This window comes from Sphaeramia orbicularis, chromosome 7 (assembly GCF_902148855.1).
Source record: "Sphaeramia orbicularis chromosome 7, fSphaOr1.1, whole genome shotgun sequence".
In the NCBI taxonomy this organism is placed as follows: domain Eukaryota; kingdom Metazoa; phylum Chordata; class Actinopteri; order Kurtiformes; family Apogonidae; genus Sphaeramia; species Sphaeramia orbicularis.
The window spans coordinates 7,962,830-7,980,644 of record NC_043963.1 but is presented as its reverse complement, the minus strand read 5'-3'; the positions used below and the strand labels follow the sequence as shown (position 1 = coordinate 7,980,644).

Genomic DNA, 17,815 nt, shown 5'->3' with positions numbered 1-17,815 from the left:
ATACACCTTTTCAGTCCATACTGTCTTGTTTTTCCATGTAATTTAGTGTCTTGATTATTATACGTAAAGGAAACATGAATAACTTAACCCATAACCCTAAAAAAATTCGGAATTGTCTGTTTGCTAACATCTCTGGGCTAAAGGAGCTAACATTAGCTTAGTTAGCATCTTGCGTTGCCGTTTTTGTTGATCAAATTAACACTATATTGTGAAGATAATTTCTTGAGTCCTGTCTGTAAAGCTATTTCATATTATTTTTTAAATCACAGAAATGTACAGTTGTGTCTTTTGAATATCTGTCCGATAACATTGGAAACACCATAATATCATTTCAGTTTACAAAAGCTGCTTTTACCCTGAAACCTTAGTTTTTCTTACGGTTCATACTTCACAAATATCAGATTAGATCTAAATACACAGACAAATGCATATGTGTGGATATTAGAACTTTAATAAACCAACAAACGGAATGCTGGACCAAGACTTTTACCCTGGGCTGTAATTTTTATACTTCTTTTATACTTCTTATCTTAATATTATGATCCTTATAATTGTTTATCAATGTAAATTTATCTTATCTTGTGTTAAAATGCATGGCGTAAACGGAAAAGTACTTTAACTCCATTACTTTCCATCACTGCGATAGTGGTGCAGATTCTTATCCATCAGGTTATCTGTCATTTTACACAACATACACACACACACGTTGTGTTTACATATTATATCCACTTGTATTAATTTCGTGCTGACTCTAACTCTGATTTAACGATTCACACGATGAGGATCTGATCTTTAACCTCATAAGTGACGAAGTTGTTCCCATTAGAAACACATATCCTCTCACATCCTTCTATGCTTCCTTGCATTGTTCAGATTTATTACCCCGCAGTGTGTGTGTGTGTGTGTGTGTGTGTGTGTGTGTGTGTGTGTGTGTGTTACTACTGCAGTCACTTCTTCGTCAAGGACAGGCCCATCAGAAGACAGAGTCATTTTGCGCTCCAGTGATTAGAAAATGACCTGCAGCTCAGTCGTGTTCATCTCACACACACACACACACACACACACACTGTACAGAAATGCGTACAAATGTCAGTATTTAACCATCTCTGTGACACCGTGACATTTTGCCGTTTGGAGAACACTGTGCTCACGTTTTAGTTTTCAGGGTTGTCCTCAAGTTTAGATAAAGTTACAGCACAGGTGTCAAACATGCGGCCCGGGGGGAAATCCGGCCCACCAAAGGGTCCAGTCTGGCCCCTGGGATGAATTTGTGAAATGCAAAAATTACAGTGAAGATATTAACAATCCTTTTAGTTCAGGTTCCACATTCAGACCAATTCAGTCTCAAGTGAGTCAAATCGGTAAAATACTATCATAATAACATATAAATACTGACAACTCCACATTTTTCTCTTTGTAAATGTAAATATTTTCATGTATTTACACTAAAACAAAGTATAATTTCGCAAAAAAAATGTGAATAACCTGAACAAATATGAACAACCTGAAATGTCCTAAGAGAAGTAAGTACAATTTTAACAATATTCTGCCTGTTATTAAATGTTTTGCGTATTTGTAGATCCACTGTGATCTCTAAGTTCTAATGCACATGTGTAAATGATAAACTGAGGCAGAATATTGTGAAAATTACACTTTTTTCCCCAGTTTGTTCATGTTATTCACACTGTTTGAAAGGATAGTTTGTAGATGTAAACCTTTTCATAAAGTAAATTTACTTTTTTCGCTCTTAAACATAGAGAAAAATTTAGAGTTGACATTATTTATATATTGTTATGTTATTAATTCACAGGTTCAGCCCATTTCAGCTCAAATTTAGCTGAATGTGGCCCCTGAACTAAAATGAGTTTGACACCCCTGGGTTAAAGGATCATGTCAGTGAGTTTCCTCATAAAGACACCGACACGTGACGGTGCTTTTTGCGCCACGTCTTGAGTTCAACCCTCCTCGATGAGGTCCTGTTGGTAACTTAAGACATTTTCTGGTTACTGGCTACTTTTACGATCTGGCAGTGGTTTTGCTTTACTGTGTGTTTTAGGGTCAAAACTAGCACTGCCACTAATGACTAATTTTCTAACGACTAATCTTTCGACTAATTTTTCAATTAGTCGACCTAATCTAAACGACTAATTTAGAAAAAAAATCAAGAGTTTGTTAGGGGTGGGGGGAGAGACCAAAAATAAATAGGCGGTCAATAGCAAAATGACATGCCGACTAAAAAAACTGCCGTCGACTAATTTTCATGGTCGAGAACGTAGACTAATCGTGGCAGCACTGGTCAAAACAGGGTGGAATAACAGAAAAGAGAAAGAGAGGAATTGAAGGTTGACAGGTTTTTACTAAATAAGGCACTAGAATGCACATCAATAAAAGATTTAGGATGTTGAACATGAATGTGAACTGGAACACACTGAATCTGGGCCCAGTACTTTATGTTTTCGGCTCTGTTTTTTTTTTTTTTAACATAAATCAGTCCAGCTGCTTTTTGGCACCTGGTTGAACTCCAAGAAACAGTTACATGGTCAAAACTTGGCAAAAACACAGTAAAAAAATATATAAAAATCAAGGAAAACCAAAAAAAAACAAGGAAAACTATGTAAAAAAAAAAAAAAAAAACTAGCCCAAACTGTCTATTTTTATAGCGAGTCGATCTCACTCACCGCTCTGTGTTTTACCCCCCATTCCACAGGCAGTCAGGGGCGCACTGAGCATGCTCAGATGTCTATGCAAAGAGCAAGGTCTACTCTGTCAGCACGTTTTGAAATCTTCCCTATTGAGGCAACGGTTGAATTTTTATGAATATTTAAAATAAATCATTCACAACGCTCAGCACAGACACGTCAGGGGTTAAAGGGTTGACTCAAAACAATACATTAGACAAAGTAATAGTTGTAATATCTGCAGTTTGATTCTGTTTATGCCATTACCGATCCATCAGCATCAGCATCATCATCATCATCTCAGATCACATGACCACCTCCCATCGGCCGCTGTCATCACACATTATAACTGACCTTTATTTAAACGACCACACAGGCTTTTTCTATTTCCTTCCTCGTGGTTGATGTTTCCTGTCTAAAGCATTTGATCGATAACATGTTTTTAACAGACAACATATTGAACGTAACACAGTCCGATCTGTTTCTGTAAAAAACCATCTGTACTTTCCATCTGTTTCTACGTGATTTTTTTAATGCAGAACAGAATCGATTTATTTATGGAGGCCGTTTTTCCTCCTGACGAAGACGCTGAGAGAAAAATAATCAATCACCACTAACGCGGCGGTGGCAGAGATAATAAATTGCACGTCTGTATCTGAAGGTGTGAATAAATAAAGACAGAGAAGTGAAAATAACAGCAGCAAATGGACTCTCTCAAGTCTTTAGTTTTATATTTTATGTGACTTTAGGATAAACTTGGACCAAAAACCGCTTTGAAGTACATTATTACAAGATGAAGCTTCATAAAACAGCTAATGTTGATGTCTAATTTACAAAAGTATGAATAAAACACTGACTTAACTGCAAATAAAATGGCAAATAAATAAAAATTGAGAAAATAAATTCAAATAAACTGATATAATATAAAATAAAAATAGGAAAATTAAATAAAAAATAATAAAAATTCAACTAAATTGATATAATAAAAATTTTTTTTTTTTTAAATGAAAATAAAACCAATTAAATTAAACTTTAACTCAAATATCCTGCAGATCTGACACTTTAAATTAATAAAAACTACTATTTAAAACCCTCATTTAATGTGCATCTACCTTATTTTTACTTAATTTAATCATATTTCACATCAATGTCCTTGTTACAAGTTCATTCACTTGATGTCATTTTCTTATTATTTTACTAATTGTCTTCTTGTTTTTGCCTATTGATGCCTAAAACAATGTTATGTAAAACAATATTAATCATATCACAATTATTTAATCAGAAAAACAGTAAAAATTTTAGGTCTAATTTGTTTTTGGTGACATTTCAGAGGAAAAGCATCAGTAAAAAAAAAAAAGCTAAATCTCTTACACTGTTGCATTTCTTTACATTAAATTAAGTTTACATATTTGAGAGGATAAAACTACATCAAATTGATTATCAATCTGTGCATTTTCAGCTAATTAGACTCAAAATGCAATATAAGACATAAGGCAATAACATATTTTAACCAAATCGTGCAAATCATATAAACTAATAAAAGACAGTTTCATTATATTTAAGAATATTTGGCTTATTCTTGCTCTTTTTTCAGTTTATTCAGTTTTAATAAAAGCTGAATGAGACTTTTCCTTCTGTTCGCTTCAGGACAATTCATCGCAGTGACGACAGACTGATGTGAATTTAACCAGACGTCAGAATCATCCATTAAAGTGTTTTGGTGTCTGTTTCTGTTCGATAAATCAGGTGAGAAGCGGCACAATGTGGTAACCTTTAGAGTCCAGTCGGATCTGTGAGAACTGGACCTTTTCTCTGAACCGATGCTCAGTGATTTAACAGGAGTTTGACCTTCTCCTCCTCCTCCTCCTCCTACTTGTCTTCCTCTTTTCTTCGCTCCGTCCGGCTGAAACTGGCTGAAACTGTGTGAACGAGACCTTTTCAGGTACAAAGACGCATGTTTTTCTTTGTGTCTCCGCTCACGGCCGTTTGTCTCTAAATGTACAACCTCCTGCTTGGACGTCCTCCCTCATTAGCTCCGTTATTTTTTACAGCTGAGAGATGCACGGTTTGTGTAGAAGTCTCATAAAATTGTCCCCAGTGTCTAAAATGACCTTTAAAACGTCCCATTTGTCTAGAAACACAGTCGGAACAAACTAAAGATACCAGTTTGCAGAGATAGGACATAGACGAAAGCTGTGATTAATCATGAAAAATTACACAAATTAACGAAAAAAAACCAGTACATTTAGATTCAGAGTCACTATCTACCAAATATTATTCAAAATTAATGGAAAAAACTGAATTATTCTACTCTCAAACCCTTGTTAAATGCTTTAGAGCTGTAAGCTTTTATCAGTTAGTTTATAAAACAGAGATTTATTGGGTCATTATAAGTGGTTTGTGGTTTTTCAAGGAAAAATGTCTAATTATTTGCAGCCAAAGCCTCTTGAAATTGAAAATCAGATACTTTTCTCTGTCATATCTGAGTAAAAAGATGATTTCTGCACAATTCGCTTCACTTTATAAATGAAATAAGAAAATCAAACACGTGTTTTCCAAGTATAAATGCTAAATATTTGCAGCCAACGTCTGTTAAAACTGAAATCAAGATGCTTTTATTTGTCATATGAGTATAAAGATGAGCATTTTTACCATTTGTCGAAATGTTAAACAAGGATTCAATTCGTCACCTGCAAGTTTTATTTAGTCGAGAAAAGGCAAAATGTAAATAAAACTCTGTTACTGCATTCATATAACTATTTAAAGTAGATTTAGTTTAATGTGAACAGATTTTTAAGGCTTAATAGTATAGGTTTAATAGTTTTTCCAGGTAAAAATTCCACATTTTACCAGCCACAGCCTCTTGAAACTGAAAATTTGATGCTTTTCTCTGTTGTACAAGAGGCTAAGTTAGAATTAAATTAGATATCACTTGTAAATTAATCCGTTTTAGCACAATTCGTCAAAAATGGGCATAAAGATATATAAAATGTTACAGAATTTGTATGTGGTGTTACATTATTACTCAGTGAAGCTGAAATATAGGGGGAAAAAAAAAACAATTAAGTACTATAAAAACGACAGAAAACATGTTAAAACTGAGATATTTAGCTAACAAAACACTTTACTCATGTTTCATTTATCAAGTAGTTGATTGAACATGAGTTTATGTCTTTTTAGTGCGGGGTTTTGTCATTTTTCAAGTAAAAGTCAAATTTTTTGCAGCTGCAACCTCTAAAAACTGAAATTTAGATGTTTTTCTGTGGAGTGCATGATGAATGTTTTCAAAATTTCATTAAAAACACAATTAAACACACCACTGTTTTAACCAAATTGGTTTTTCAAGTGCAACAGGTACATTTTTCCAGCTGGAGCCTCGAAAAACTGAAAAAAATAACGTGAAAATTTTTGCATCTCACTTCACAGTTTGAGTAAAAAAGACAATTAACATATATTTGCGTTAACGGTATTGCTTTTGCAGGTAAAAATGCAAAAACTTTGCAGCTGCAGCCTCTTAAAACTGAAAATTGTATGTTTTACTTTGTCGCATAACTATTTTTTCAACTAGAAGAATGAAATTACTGATATTTGATGAAAATAAAAATATCAACTGGACATTTTAGGTTGGCGACTCTACGTTTCCTTTTCAAAGACAGACATTGACAATAGAAAACTTGGAGTTGTAATGTCCGAGCTGCACCCGAAGGCACCACAGCTGCCTCCAAACTGAACTAAATAAAGTCCAGCGCTCAGCAAACACAACACCTGCCCCTGACACACACCTGAGGACCACAAATCGCCGACAACGACCGACTTAAAGGGACATTCTGCTGCTTTCACACAGGCAAATGAAGCGACACCTGATCCTAAACACCGGGTCCAGACCGGGTCCGGATCAAACACAACGACCCACAACCGCCACAGAAACAGGCCTGAGTTAGAGGAAACTCATTGACAGCGTTAAATATTCACATGTGAGTGTTTCTATTGAGGAAACTCATTAACAATAGAAGATCCATCCTGAGCTCATTTGACAAAAATGAGGTTACGATGGGACAAAGCGATAAAAACAGCAGCAAAAAAGGAAATTTAAGAACAAGGATAGCCTATTTTCTGGGAAATAACTGTTAATTTTTCCTAAACGTACTAATAATCTTGCCATGAGAGTTCTTCTTTAGAATTAGATGCAGAATTTGAGCTGAATGAAAAGAAAAAAAAACAGTGACAATCGTCTTCCTGTCATTTTATATCTGTTTCCTGTCAGATATTACAGAGTGAATAGAATGACTTCTGCTATTTTTATTCACTCATAAAAATGTCAGGGTTCACCTAAAGACAATGCACATCAGTGGGTGGATTTGTTTCAGTTTTTTGTTAAAATCTACAACCTGTATGTGTGTTTTTGTAGATACTGTTATGATAGCAGCTACAACTTGACCTTTAGTTAAGTCCTGTGAGAATAAAGTGTTTTTTGGGGCTAAAAGGACACACCATTCCATCAAAATCAAGCAAAAACAAGAAAAAGAAGAAGAAGAAGAAGCTGGAGCCTCTTAAAACCAAAAAAAAATAAGATGGATATTTTTGCATGTTTGATTAAAAAAAAAAAAAAAAAAAAAAAAATTCTACATATTTTTGTGTTAACATTTTTGTTTTTTTGTAGTAAAATGCTAAATCTTTGCAGCTGCAGCTTCTTAAAAATTAAAAATTACATGTTTTCAGTGAACCCTTTTGCATTTTGCTTCAGTGTCTGAATAAAAAATACAGTTCAACAAATCATTGGATTAATAGTATTGATTTTTTTTTCTTTTTTTAGTAAAAACACCACAGTTTTGCAGCTGCAGCCTCTTAAAACTGACAATTAGATGTTTCTGTTTGGAGTGTATGATGCATGTTTTTGCATTTTATTTCAATACTTAAATAAAAAAAGACAATTAAACACATCGCTGGTTTAACACAAGTGGTTTTTCAAGTGCAACAGGTACATTTTTCCAGCTGGAGCCTCTAAAAACTGAAAAAATAAGATGAATATTTTTGCATCTCGCGTTAAAGATTGATTAAAAAAAGAAATTTTAGCAAATTTTGGATTAATAGTTCTGTTTTTTGTAGTAAAATGCTAAATCTTTGCAGCTGCAGCCTGTTAAAAACTAAAAATGACATGTTTTCATTGAACGCTTTTGCATTTTGTTTCAGCGTGTTAAAAAATATAGTTCAACAAATCACTGGTTTAACAGTATTGATTTTTCTAGTAAAAATTCCAGTCTTGCAGCTGCAGCCTCTTAAAACTGGAAATTAGTTGTATTTGCTTGGAGTGTATGATGAATGTTTTTGCATTTTATTTCAACATTTAAATAAAAGACAATTCAGTGCATCACTGGTTTAACAGAAGGGCTTTTCCAAGTGCAAAAGGTACATTTTTCCAGCTGGAGCCTCTAAAAACTGAAAAAATAAGATAAATATTTTTGCTTCTCGCATTACTATTTGATTAAAAAAACAAATTTTAACATTTTTTGTGTGAACGGTTTTGTTTTTTCTAGTAAAATTCTAAATCTTTGCAGCTGCAGCCTCTTAAAAACTAACTTTTGCCTACTGCAAAGCACTTTCTAGAAATAGAGAAAAATTCATTTGGAACTGCCAAAAAAGTAGAACTGGGTCTTTATGGGTTCAAATCATTCTAGTTCAGGTTGCACGTACAGACCGATACGATGTAAAGTGGATCAAACCAGTAAAATACTATTAAATTGCCTAGAAATAATGACAACTACAAATGTTTCTCTGTTTTAGTGTAAAAAGTCAAATTCCATAATAATGTTTACATTTACAAACTATCCTTTTACAAAAAATGTGAATAACCTGAACAAATATGAACAACCTCAAGTATCTTAAGAGACGTGTAATTTTAATTATATTCTGCCTGTTATTAAATGTTTTGCGTATTTGTAGATCCACTGCGATCTGTAAGTTGTAATGTACATGTATAAATAATAAACTGAGGCAGAATATTGTTAAAATTGCACTTGTTTTTCTTAAGACATTTCAGGTTGTTCATTTTAGTCGCATATTTAAGGAATCTTTGTACTTTCATTATGTAATTCTACTTATTTCAATGTTATTATTTTACTGATCTGACTCACTTCAGATCTAATTGGGCTGAACTAAAATGAGTTTGACCCCCCGATGTAGAGTAAAAACTGGAATTTAGTCTCGGCAGTGTTGATTCTTTTGTATAAATGTGATTTATTTGTCCGTAACAGTGTCTGAAACTTATAAAATGCTTATATCTGTTTTTGAATATGGTTTATCCATGTGTAAGAAAGATAAAAATACTAAATACATAAATACACATCCACTATAAACACCTCCTACTATGTTTTTTTTCTACTTTAAGGCTCCACATGGTCCACGTTGTCAGCTTCAGGTGTTGAAAACAGACACGTCACTGCAGAATGTGTCAATTCCACAGTGACAACAGGATTATTATTAAACATATTGTCTTTTCTGAAGCCAATGGTGGAAGTAACTGCAAAACTGAGACTTTTACTGATTCTGAAAAAGAAGTTTGATGGCGTTTGGGGTCAGGGGTCAAACTACAATGACACCGAGGTGGATAAAACGGAGTCGACTTAATGAGGAAATGTCCCGAAAAATGTTGCCCAAGTGCCGTCGGACAAGCCGACAACATCGTAGCTCAGCCACCTGTCGACAACTAATAAACATGACAATACCTGTCCTGCTGAGTTACAGGGAAAATTTCAGTCATTAAATCAGGAAAAAAACTCTAATTATCACCCAGATTTAAGTGACAATAGGCTCATTTTATCCACTTTACTCAATATATTGGTCTGAGGCATCACTTTAAAAACTCATGTACTCATATGTTTTATAGACAAAAAAATTATAAGAAAATGTACTGTATTGTATTTTTTTGCAGCCGCAGCATCTGAAAACTAAAAATTAGACATTTTCATTTTCCATATACAAGTAGAAAATAAAACTTTCTGCGTTTTGCTTCAGTGTTTGGGTGAAAAAGACAATTAAACACACAAGTAGTTTAATATGATGTGATTTTTCTGGTAAAAGTGCAGTATTTTTGCCTAATTCTGAAAATTTTATGGCTCTTTGTCATATATGCTGAATGTTTTTGCATTTTACTTCAATGTTTGGATAAAACAAAGACAAAACACATCATTACTTTAAAAGAACTGGATTTTCATGTATTAAAGCAAATTTTTGGAGCTGCAGCCTCTAAAAATTAAACTTATCTCCAAATCTGCATTAATCCATAGCTATAATATACTCCCTTTGGTATCGACTTACAGATTTAAGTAAAAATAGGCATTTAATCGATGAATTTAATTGACTTTATTCAATATACTTAATTGGTTTGAGGCATCACCTTAAAAACATATTAGTATAGGTATTTTAACTGACTAAAAATGCATTTTATTGCATTCAATTGACACTATAAAGGCTTCAGTGAGGAAGAAGGTAAAGGTATTTTTCACATGGAGCAAATTTAACATGACAAGAACTAACTTTATTCTTATTTGCTAATGATTATTTTAAGAAAATAGTGAAAATGCAAACCAAGGGTGAATAGATTTCTGATCCAAGTGGAAAAATGTAAAACTTCTACAGCTGGTTTTTCCTGTAAGTTTGACTGTTTACATTTCAAAGGTTTGACTTGGAAACGAAACATAACATAAGATGAAGCTGGTGAATGGAAAACAGATGTATAGCATATCTGCTTACATAGATATTAAAAAAAATAAATAAATAGATGGGAAATGGGTGAAAATTCAACCCAGACCTGCGTTATATAATGATAAAGAGGTGACGGAGGTTAAAGGGAAGTACAGTATATGGACAAAAGTATGTGGACACGTTGAATTCAGGTGTTTCTTTTCTAACAGGGGTCTGGGATACAAAACAATAATGACTAATGTTATAGTATAGTTTTATATTGGGATAAATATCATTGCATTAATTAGTTTAGTTTAAATTGTTATATTTGCTTCCATAATGCCTCAGAGATGGATTTTACTTCATTTCTCTCAACGCTGATTTTGTTTTTTGTTTTGTTTTTTTCCATGGCAATGATTTTAAATGTTCTACCTCTAAATTTCTAAAATATTTTTCATGCTCCAACTGTAAATAACAATTTTCTACCACAACTAACCATCTACTTTCTTCACATCTCACTGAGGAAGAAAAATCTCCCGTTAAACTTTAAGGAAATATGGATGTTTTTATCTCAAATCAGCGTGAACAGGACATCTTACAGCTGTAGACATGATGTGTCCCAATACTTTTGTCGACATAGTTTATAAATATCAACATTTCCTTAAAGTTTAACGGGAGATCTTTCTTCCTATGTGAGATGTGAAGAAAGTAGAAAAACATTTTAGAAAAATATTTGCGAAGTAGAACATTTTAAATCATAATCATGGGTAAAAAAAAAAAAAAAAAATCAGTGTTGAGAGAAATTAAGTAAAAACCATCTCTGAGGCAAAAGAATCACAATTTAAATCTAACAAACCAATGCAATGATATTTATCCCAAAATAAAACTTTATATTACGACATTTGTCATTATGGTTTTGTATCCCAGACCGCTGTTAGAAAAGAAACATCTGAATTCAACGTGTCCCAATACTTTTGTCCATATAGTGAAGATACAAGTCAGAAATGTATTAGTGACAAAAGAAAAATGTCAAAAGTCAGAGGATGCAATGGTTTAGATGAGATGAAGAAAAAAAACGCAGATACGGGATGAGAGTGAAGAGATGAGGAAGAAAAATGTATAGGTTCGTGTTTGATCGTGGGATTTAATAATAAACTGAGGGATGAAAGGTGGTGCTGATGCAGGACAGAGATGAAAAAAAAAGAGCAAAAAAGATGAAAAAATGGAAGGAGAGTCTATAAATCTACTCATATCATGACTGATAGTTTCCTGTTTTATCTCAGAGGAGGAAACGAGTTAAAATTGAATAAAAACGCTCACAGTCCAGTTATCGCTTTTACAGTCCATGAAGGTCACACAGCGAACGCAACGCAACTCTAAACTCTAGACTTAAGACTGATAACAACAGCAAAAACACATCCATCTGCACCGACACACTGAGGTTTCACAGTCTGTTAAGTTTATTACTGGTCACACGTTCATGGTCAGCAAATATGATTGGCTGAAAGGACGTCACATGACATAAGAGACGGTTATGGACAACTGTGAACCTCAGTAAAACCAGATACTGCAGACAGAATGTGCATCTACTGTTAAAAAAAAACATCATGTGGTTTTACGGACGTGTGTTAAATGATTAAAATGTTCCGTCTGTATCGGTAATTATCATTATATTGTGTTTTCAAGGTTAAAGGGTGAATTTTAAAGGTGGAAGTTGCAGAAACTGGTGGTTTTACAGAAAAATGTGTGAAAAACATGAGATGAAAATGATGAAAAACATGCAACAAGATGAAAATGTTACGATTTAGTGATTATTAAAGGAGCAAAATGAGGAAAATTAATGCTATCAGTTCTTATTCGACAAGATAAAATGATGTAAAACATGATTATTTATGGTTTTTGATGAGGCAAAAATTATGTATATGATAAAACAAGATGTAAATGACTGACAACAACTCTCCCATTTCCTAATTAATGCTTATTTTGCTCATTTAAAGAGTGAAATAATTAAAAATTATTGCGATCTCAGAGCTTTTTTGATAAGATAAAGTGATGTAAAAGAGTTATTTATGGTATTAAATTCTTATTTACAACCAGAACGTGGCAAACACTTGACAAAAAGTGGAGAATTTTGCACATTTTTCATATATACAGTTACATAAACTTCTGTTTAATCTTGTGTAATGCATGTGTTTTTTTCCTATTTTACCATTTACTAGTTATAACATGCACATGTGGACACTGCAGGGGGTGGAGTTTCACTCTAAAAGGGGTGGGGCTTCTCCCTGCCTCTGACAGGTGTGTGCTTGTGTTTTGGCTTTTTTTTCCCCTCACCTCCTCCATTCTTGTAGCACAGGTAGGGGAACCTCCACACGTTCCCGAGTCCGACCGCGAAGCCCACGCACGACATGATGAAGTCCATCTGCCGCGTCCACGTCTCACGCTCTGGAATCGCCGTAACCACGCCCCCTTTCTTGTCCGGGCCGGCGCAGGTTCCGCCGACGACCAGGCTGGCACCGCCAGCGCCTCCTCCGGCGCCGTTGGACCCCATCAGGCTGCCGTTGGTGGCCGCGGAGGAGAACCCGGCGCCGTTGGACATGAGGAGGTGGTGGTTCTTCTTGGTCTCCTCCAGCATGACCAGGGAGCAGGAGGAGGCGGGGAGAGCCTGCTTCTCCATGACGAGATGAGAACCAGTCAGGAACCAGTCAGGAACCAGTGAAGAACCAGGAGGAACCAGCAGGAACCAGCGAAGAACCAATCAGAAACCAGCAAAAACCAATGAGGAACCAGTAGGTACCCTTGAGGAACCAGTCAACGGGGGTCCACAGTCCCACCAAGTGTCCGCCTTTGCGTGCCTTTAATCCTGCTCCAGTCAGTGACTCAGCCTCAGCTCTGCTTCTCAGTTTTCTACCTCTTTCTCTTTCACTTGAGTGTCTTTGCCTTTTGCTCGGACTCAGTTCTCTGCTTCTTTTCACCTGCTCTGAAAGTCCAGACCCTGGTCTGAAAAAGCAGACACGGTTCCCTTTAATTCAGCAGGTTTTAAGTCCTGGTTTTAGTCCTAAATAGGAGTGTGTTCCTCACCTGTTCACCTCCTCAGATCCTCATGAACAGATGAGTCAGAAACAGCAGATCTGTCCTGTCCTTTTTCCTTCAGATCCAAGAACAAATAATAGGAGGATTATTTTCAATCCGGGATCACATCAGCCACAAGGGTTCATTCAACCACTCCAATTTAATCCACGAATTAGAAACAGGAGGTTAATATTAAAAAAAAAAAAAAAAAAAAAAAAAAAGTCTAATTATAATCAGGAGATTTGTTTTAAAAAAAATAGAGAGAGGAAAATAATGAAAATAAAAATAAAGGGATTTACACCGAATATCGGACAGCGACCTTCAAAAACAATCCACGAAACACTTGAATGTGAGTCTGAAGAATCGCATGGGAACAGAGAGTCACGGAGGAGACGGCGGCCTGCTGGAAGACGGAGCGGACGGCGGGGACGGGCCGGTCACCGGGCGGCGCGGCTCAGGCGTCAGAGCCGGCGGCGCGGGGGGCGACTCTGCGCGAGGGGGCTGTGGAGGAATTAGAACCAGGGCTCCATCCGAGGAGCAGCAGGAGGACACAGAGGAGGAGGAGGAGGACAGGACGGAGCGAACGGTACGAGGCTTCTTCTGTCAAATGTCCCGGTTCAGACACTCTCCGGTATTTAAACTCCTCCGCGGTCTGTCTGTCCGTCTGTCCGTCCGGAGGCTTTAAAAGGACTAGCGGCTGCTCCTGCTGACGTCACGCATACGACCACGCCCACTCTCTCTCTCTCTCTCTCTCTCTCTCTCTCTCTCTCTTAGCGTCAACGGGATCATCCTCCTCCTCCTTCATCATCATCATCATCTCCTCGATCTGATGTAGAGGGAAGCCCCCAGTCCCACTCCCACCACAAACATAACTGAACACAAATGAACAAAATAATCTATAAAATTAACAAAATAATCAACTAAATGGAAAAAATATATATATTTTAAAAGAATAATCTATAAAATAATCAACATAATCAACAGAAATGAACAAAATACAAAAAAACAACAACAAAAAGAACAAAACAGTGAACAAAATCAAGATAAAAACAACTAAATGAACAAAATGAACAAAATAATCAACTAAATGGAAAAAGAGCAAATATTTTAAAAGGATAATCTATAAAATAATCAACATAATCAACAGAAATGAACAAAATACAAAAAATATCAACACAAAGTACAAACCAATGGACAAAATGAAGGGAAAAAAACAACAAAAAAAAAAGAACAAAATAATCAACTAAATAATCAACTAAATGGAAAAAGAGTAAATATTTTTTTAAAATAATCTATAAAATAATCAACAAAATGAACAGAAATGAACAAAATACAAAAAAACCCCAAAAAGAACAAAATAACGAACAAAATGAAGAAAAAAACAACTAAATGAACTAAATGAACAAAATAATCAACTAAATGGAAAAAAGAGCAAATATTTTAAAAGGATAATCTATAAAATAATCATCATAATAAACAGGAATGAACAAAATACAAAAAATATCAACACAAAGTACAAACCAATGGACAAAATGAAGGGAAAAAACAAAAAAAAAAGAACAAAAAAATCAACAAAATAAACAAAATAATCAACTAAATGGAAAAAGAGGAAATATTTTAAAAGAATAATCTATAAAATAATCAACATAATGAACAGAAATGAACAAAATACAAAAAAATATCAACACAAAGAACAAACCAATGGACAAAATGAAGAAAAAAACAACAAAATGAACAAAATAATCAACTAAATGGAAAAAAGAGGAAATATTTTAAAAGGATAATCTAGAAAATAAACAACATAATTAACAGAAATGAACAAAATACAAAAAATATCAACAAAGAGAAGAAAATAATGAACAAAAGGAAGGGGAAAAACAACAAAATGAACAAAAGTCAACAAAATGAACAAAATAATCAACTAAATGGAAAAAAGAACAAATATTTTAAAAGAATAATCCATAAAATAATCAACATAATAAACAGAAATGAACAAAATACAATAAATATCAACACAAAGGACAAACTAATGGACAAAATGAAGGGAAAAAAACAACAAAATGAACAAAACAGTCAACAAAATAAACGTTTTAGTGTCTGTTCCCCAGTCTTGGAACCTCAGCGGAGGTGATACCAAAAAACTAGTACTGCATACCAGATTCCAGGTCCTTTTTCGTAATGGAAACACAAAAAGGCCAAGTCGAGTTGAGTCAAGCTGAGCCGGTACCACGTAGTGGTAACGTGGCACAAGACTTTTAAGGGTACAGACCAAGACAAGACCAAGACTTTTAAGGGTACAGACCAAGACAAGACCAAGACTTTTGAGCGTAGAGACCAAGACAAGACCAAGACTTTTAAGGGTACAGACCAAGACAAGACCAAGACTTTTAAGGGTACAGACCAAGACAAGACCAAGACTTTTGAGCGTAGAGACCAAGACAAGACCAAGACTTTTAAGGATACAGACCAAGACAAGACCAAGACTTTTGAGCATAGAGACCAAGACAAGACCAAGACTTTTAAGGGTACAGACCAAGACAAGACCAAGACTTTTGAGCGTAGAGACCAAGACAAGACCAAGACTTTTAAGGGTACAGACCAAGACAAGACCAAGACTTTTAAGCATAGAGACCAAGGCAAGACCAAGACGTTTAAGGGTACAGACCAAGACAAGACCAAGATCAAGGCAGGTCGAGACCGAGACACAACCAAGACCGTACATACAATGAAAAATTATTAGAGGAGTGAACAAAGTAAGAATTCTCTATTTTAAGACTGATTTACAGTGACAGTAACAACGACAAACAGTCTCTGCCCTTTTTTCAAAGCACCACAATGCAGGAAATCTCAACTCTCTGTGTCAAAAATCCAGCATCCATCAACTGAACAGCAGCTGTTTTCTTCACAGAATTGCAGCATTTAAATGATGGGACTATACCAAGCCTGAAGAAAATGCCATGACAAAGCACTCAAACATCTTCACCATCCAAAACAAACCCATGAATATATATACATGCCTTATTTTTTGTCACAGTTTTTTGGTTCTGTTTGGTTCTGCATGTCATTTTACAGATGTATTCTTTGTGGTTTTGGAAACCAATCTTTATTACTAACGAGTTTGCAGACATCACTGCTAGCGATGTCTGGATTTTTTTGCTTCTGATCCAATTTTTTTTTTTTTTTTTTTTTTTGGATTATTTTTACCAATACCAATACTTTTTAGTATGAAATTCTGATTTAAATTCGGTGTCATTATTTATAGGTTATTATGCTATTATTTTACTTGAGATCACAATTGGGCTGAATGTGGAACCTGAACTAAAACAACTATGACACCTTTGACTCCTAATAACTTCAGTATAATTTTAGCACTTTCCAAATTCATACTGTGGGCTAAATTAGAACCTTTGGCGGGCCAGGTTTGGCCCATGGGCCATATGTTCCCCCCGCTATGGCACGTTTATGGACAGGTTCGTCCAGGGATTATACTGGGGGTGTGTTCTGTACCATCCGTGGCAACATACAGACACAAAGCAAACAGACACACCTTGGTTCTGTATGCCAATGTTGTTGCTGAAACCGTGGGAAACAAATCAAGCAACCAATAACTGGTTCCTTTAAAATACATCCCTTCCCACTCTAATCAGTGGCATGAGCAAATAACTGAACAACGGTGGTCTCGACCGGTCTTGACTTAAAATCCTGAGTCTGCACAGCCCGAAACAAGCCCGAGTAAAAATGCACCTGAGACCAAGACGATACCAAGATGTTAAAAAAGCCGTCTCGAGACCAAGACCAATCTTGAGTACTAAAACACTAGTTTTTACTAGAAAAATCAATACTATTAAACCAGTGATTTGTTTAATTGTAGTTTTTATTCAGACACTGAAGCAATATGCAAAAGCGTTCAATGAAAACTTGTCATTTTTTAATTTTTAAGAGGCTCCAGCTGCAAAGATTTAGCAATTTACTAGATATGTAAAACATGTAAAATTTTCTTTTTTAGTCAAACAGTAACGCGTGATACAAAAATCTCCATCTTATTTTTTTGGTTTTAAGAGGCGCCAGCTTCTTCTTCTTCTTTTTCTTGTTTATTTTTGATGGAATGGTGTGTCCTTTTAGCCCCTAAAACACTTAATTCTCACAGGACTCAACTGAAGGTCAAGTTGTAGCTGTTATCATAACAGTATCAACAACAGGCAGAATATTGTTAAAATTCCACTTATTTTTCTGAAAAAATTTGAGGCTGTTCATTGTTGTTTGGATTATTCACTGTTTCAATGAAAGGATAGTTTATAAATGTAAAAGTTTTCATCATGCAATTTGACTTTTTTACAGTAAACAAAGAGAAATGTTTGGAGTTGTCATCATTTACAGATTATTAT

At 35.0% G+C, this 17,815-nt stretch overlaps 1 protein-coding gene across 2 annotated transcripts in view; it reads right to left on the bottom strand.

Moving 5' to 3' along the window:
* The window catches only part of slc6a8 (solute carrier family 6 member 8), an 85,368-nt gene extending 71,260 nt beyond the window's left edge, over positions 1–14,108 (bottom strand). The window contains exons 1-2 of one of the 2 annotated variants that reach the window (XM_030138059.1): positions 13,159–14,108; positions 12,693–13,105 (exon numbers count right to left, since the gene is read on the bottom strand). In XM_030138059.1, the coding sequence (XP_029993919.1) occupies positions 12,693–13,035 (343 nt within the window). In that variant the 5' untranslated portion in view covers positions 13,036–13,105; positions 13,159–14,108. Of the gene's footprint in view, positions 1–12,692 lie in introns of both variants that reach the window. The other variant, XM_030138057.1, reaches the window with a different exon arrangement.
* Positions 14,109–17,815: the final 3,707 nt, after the last annotated feature.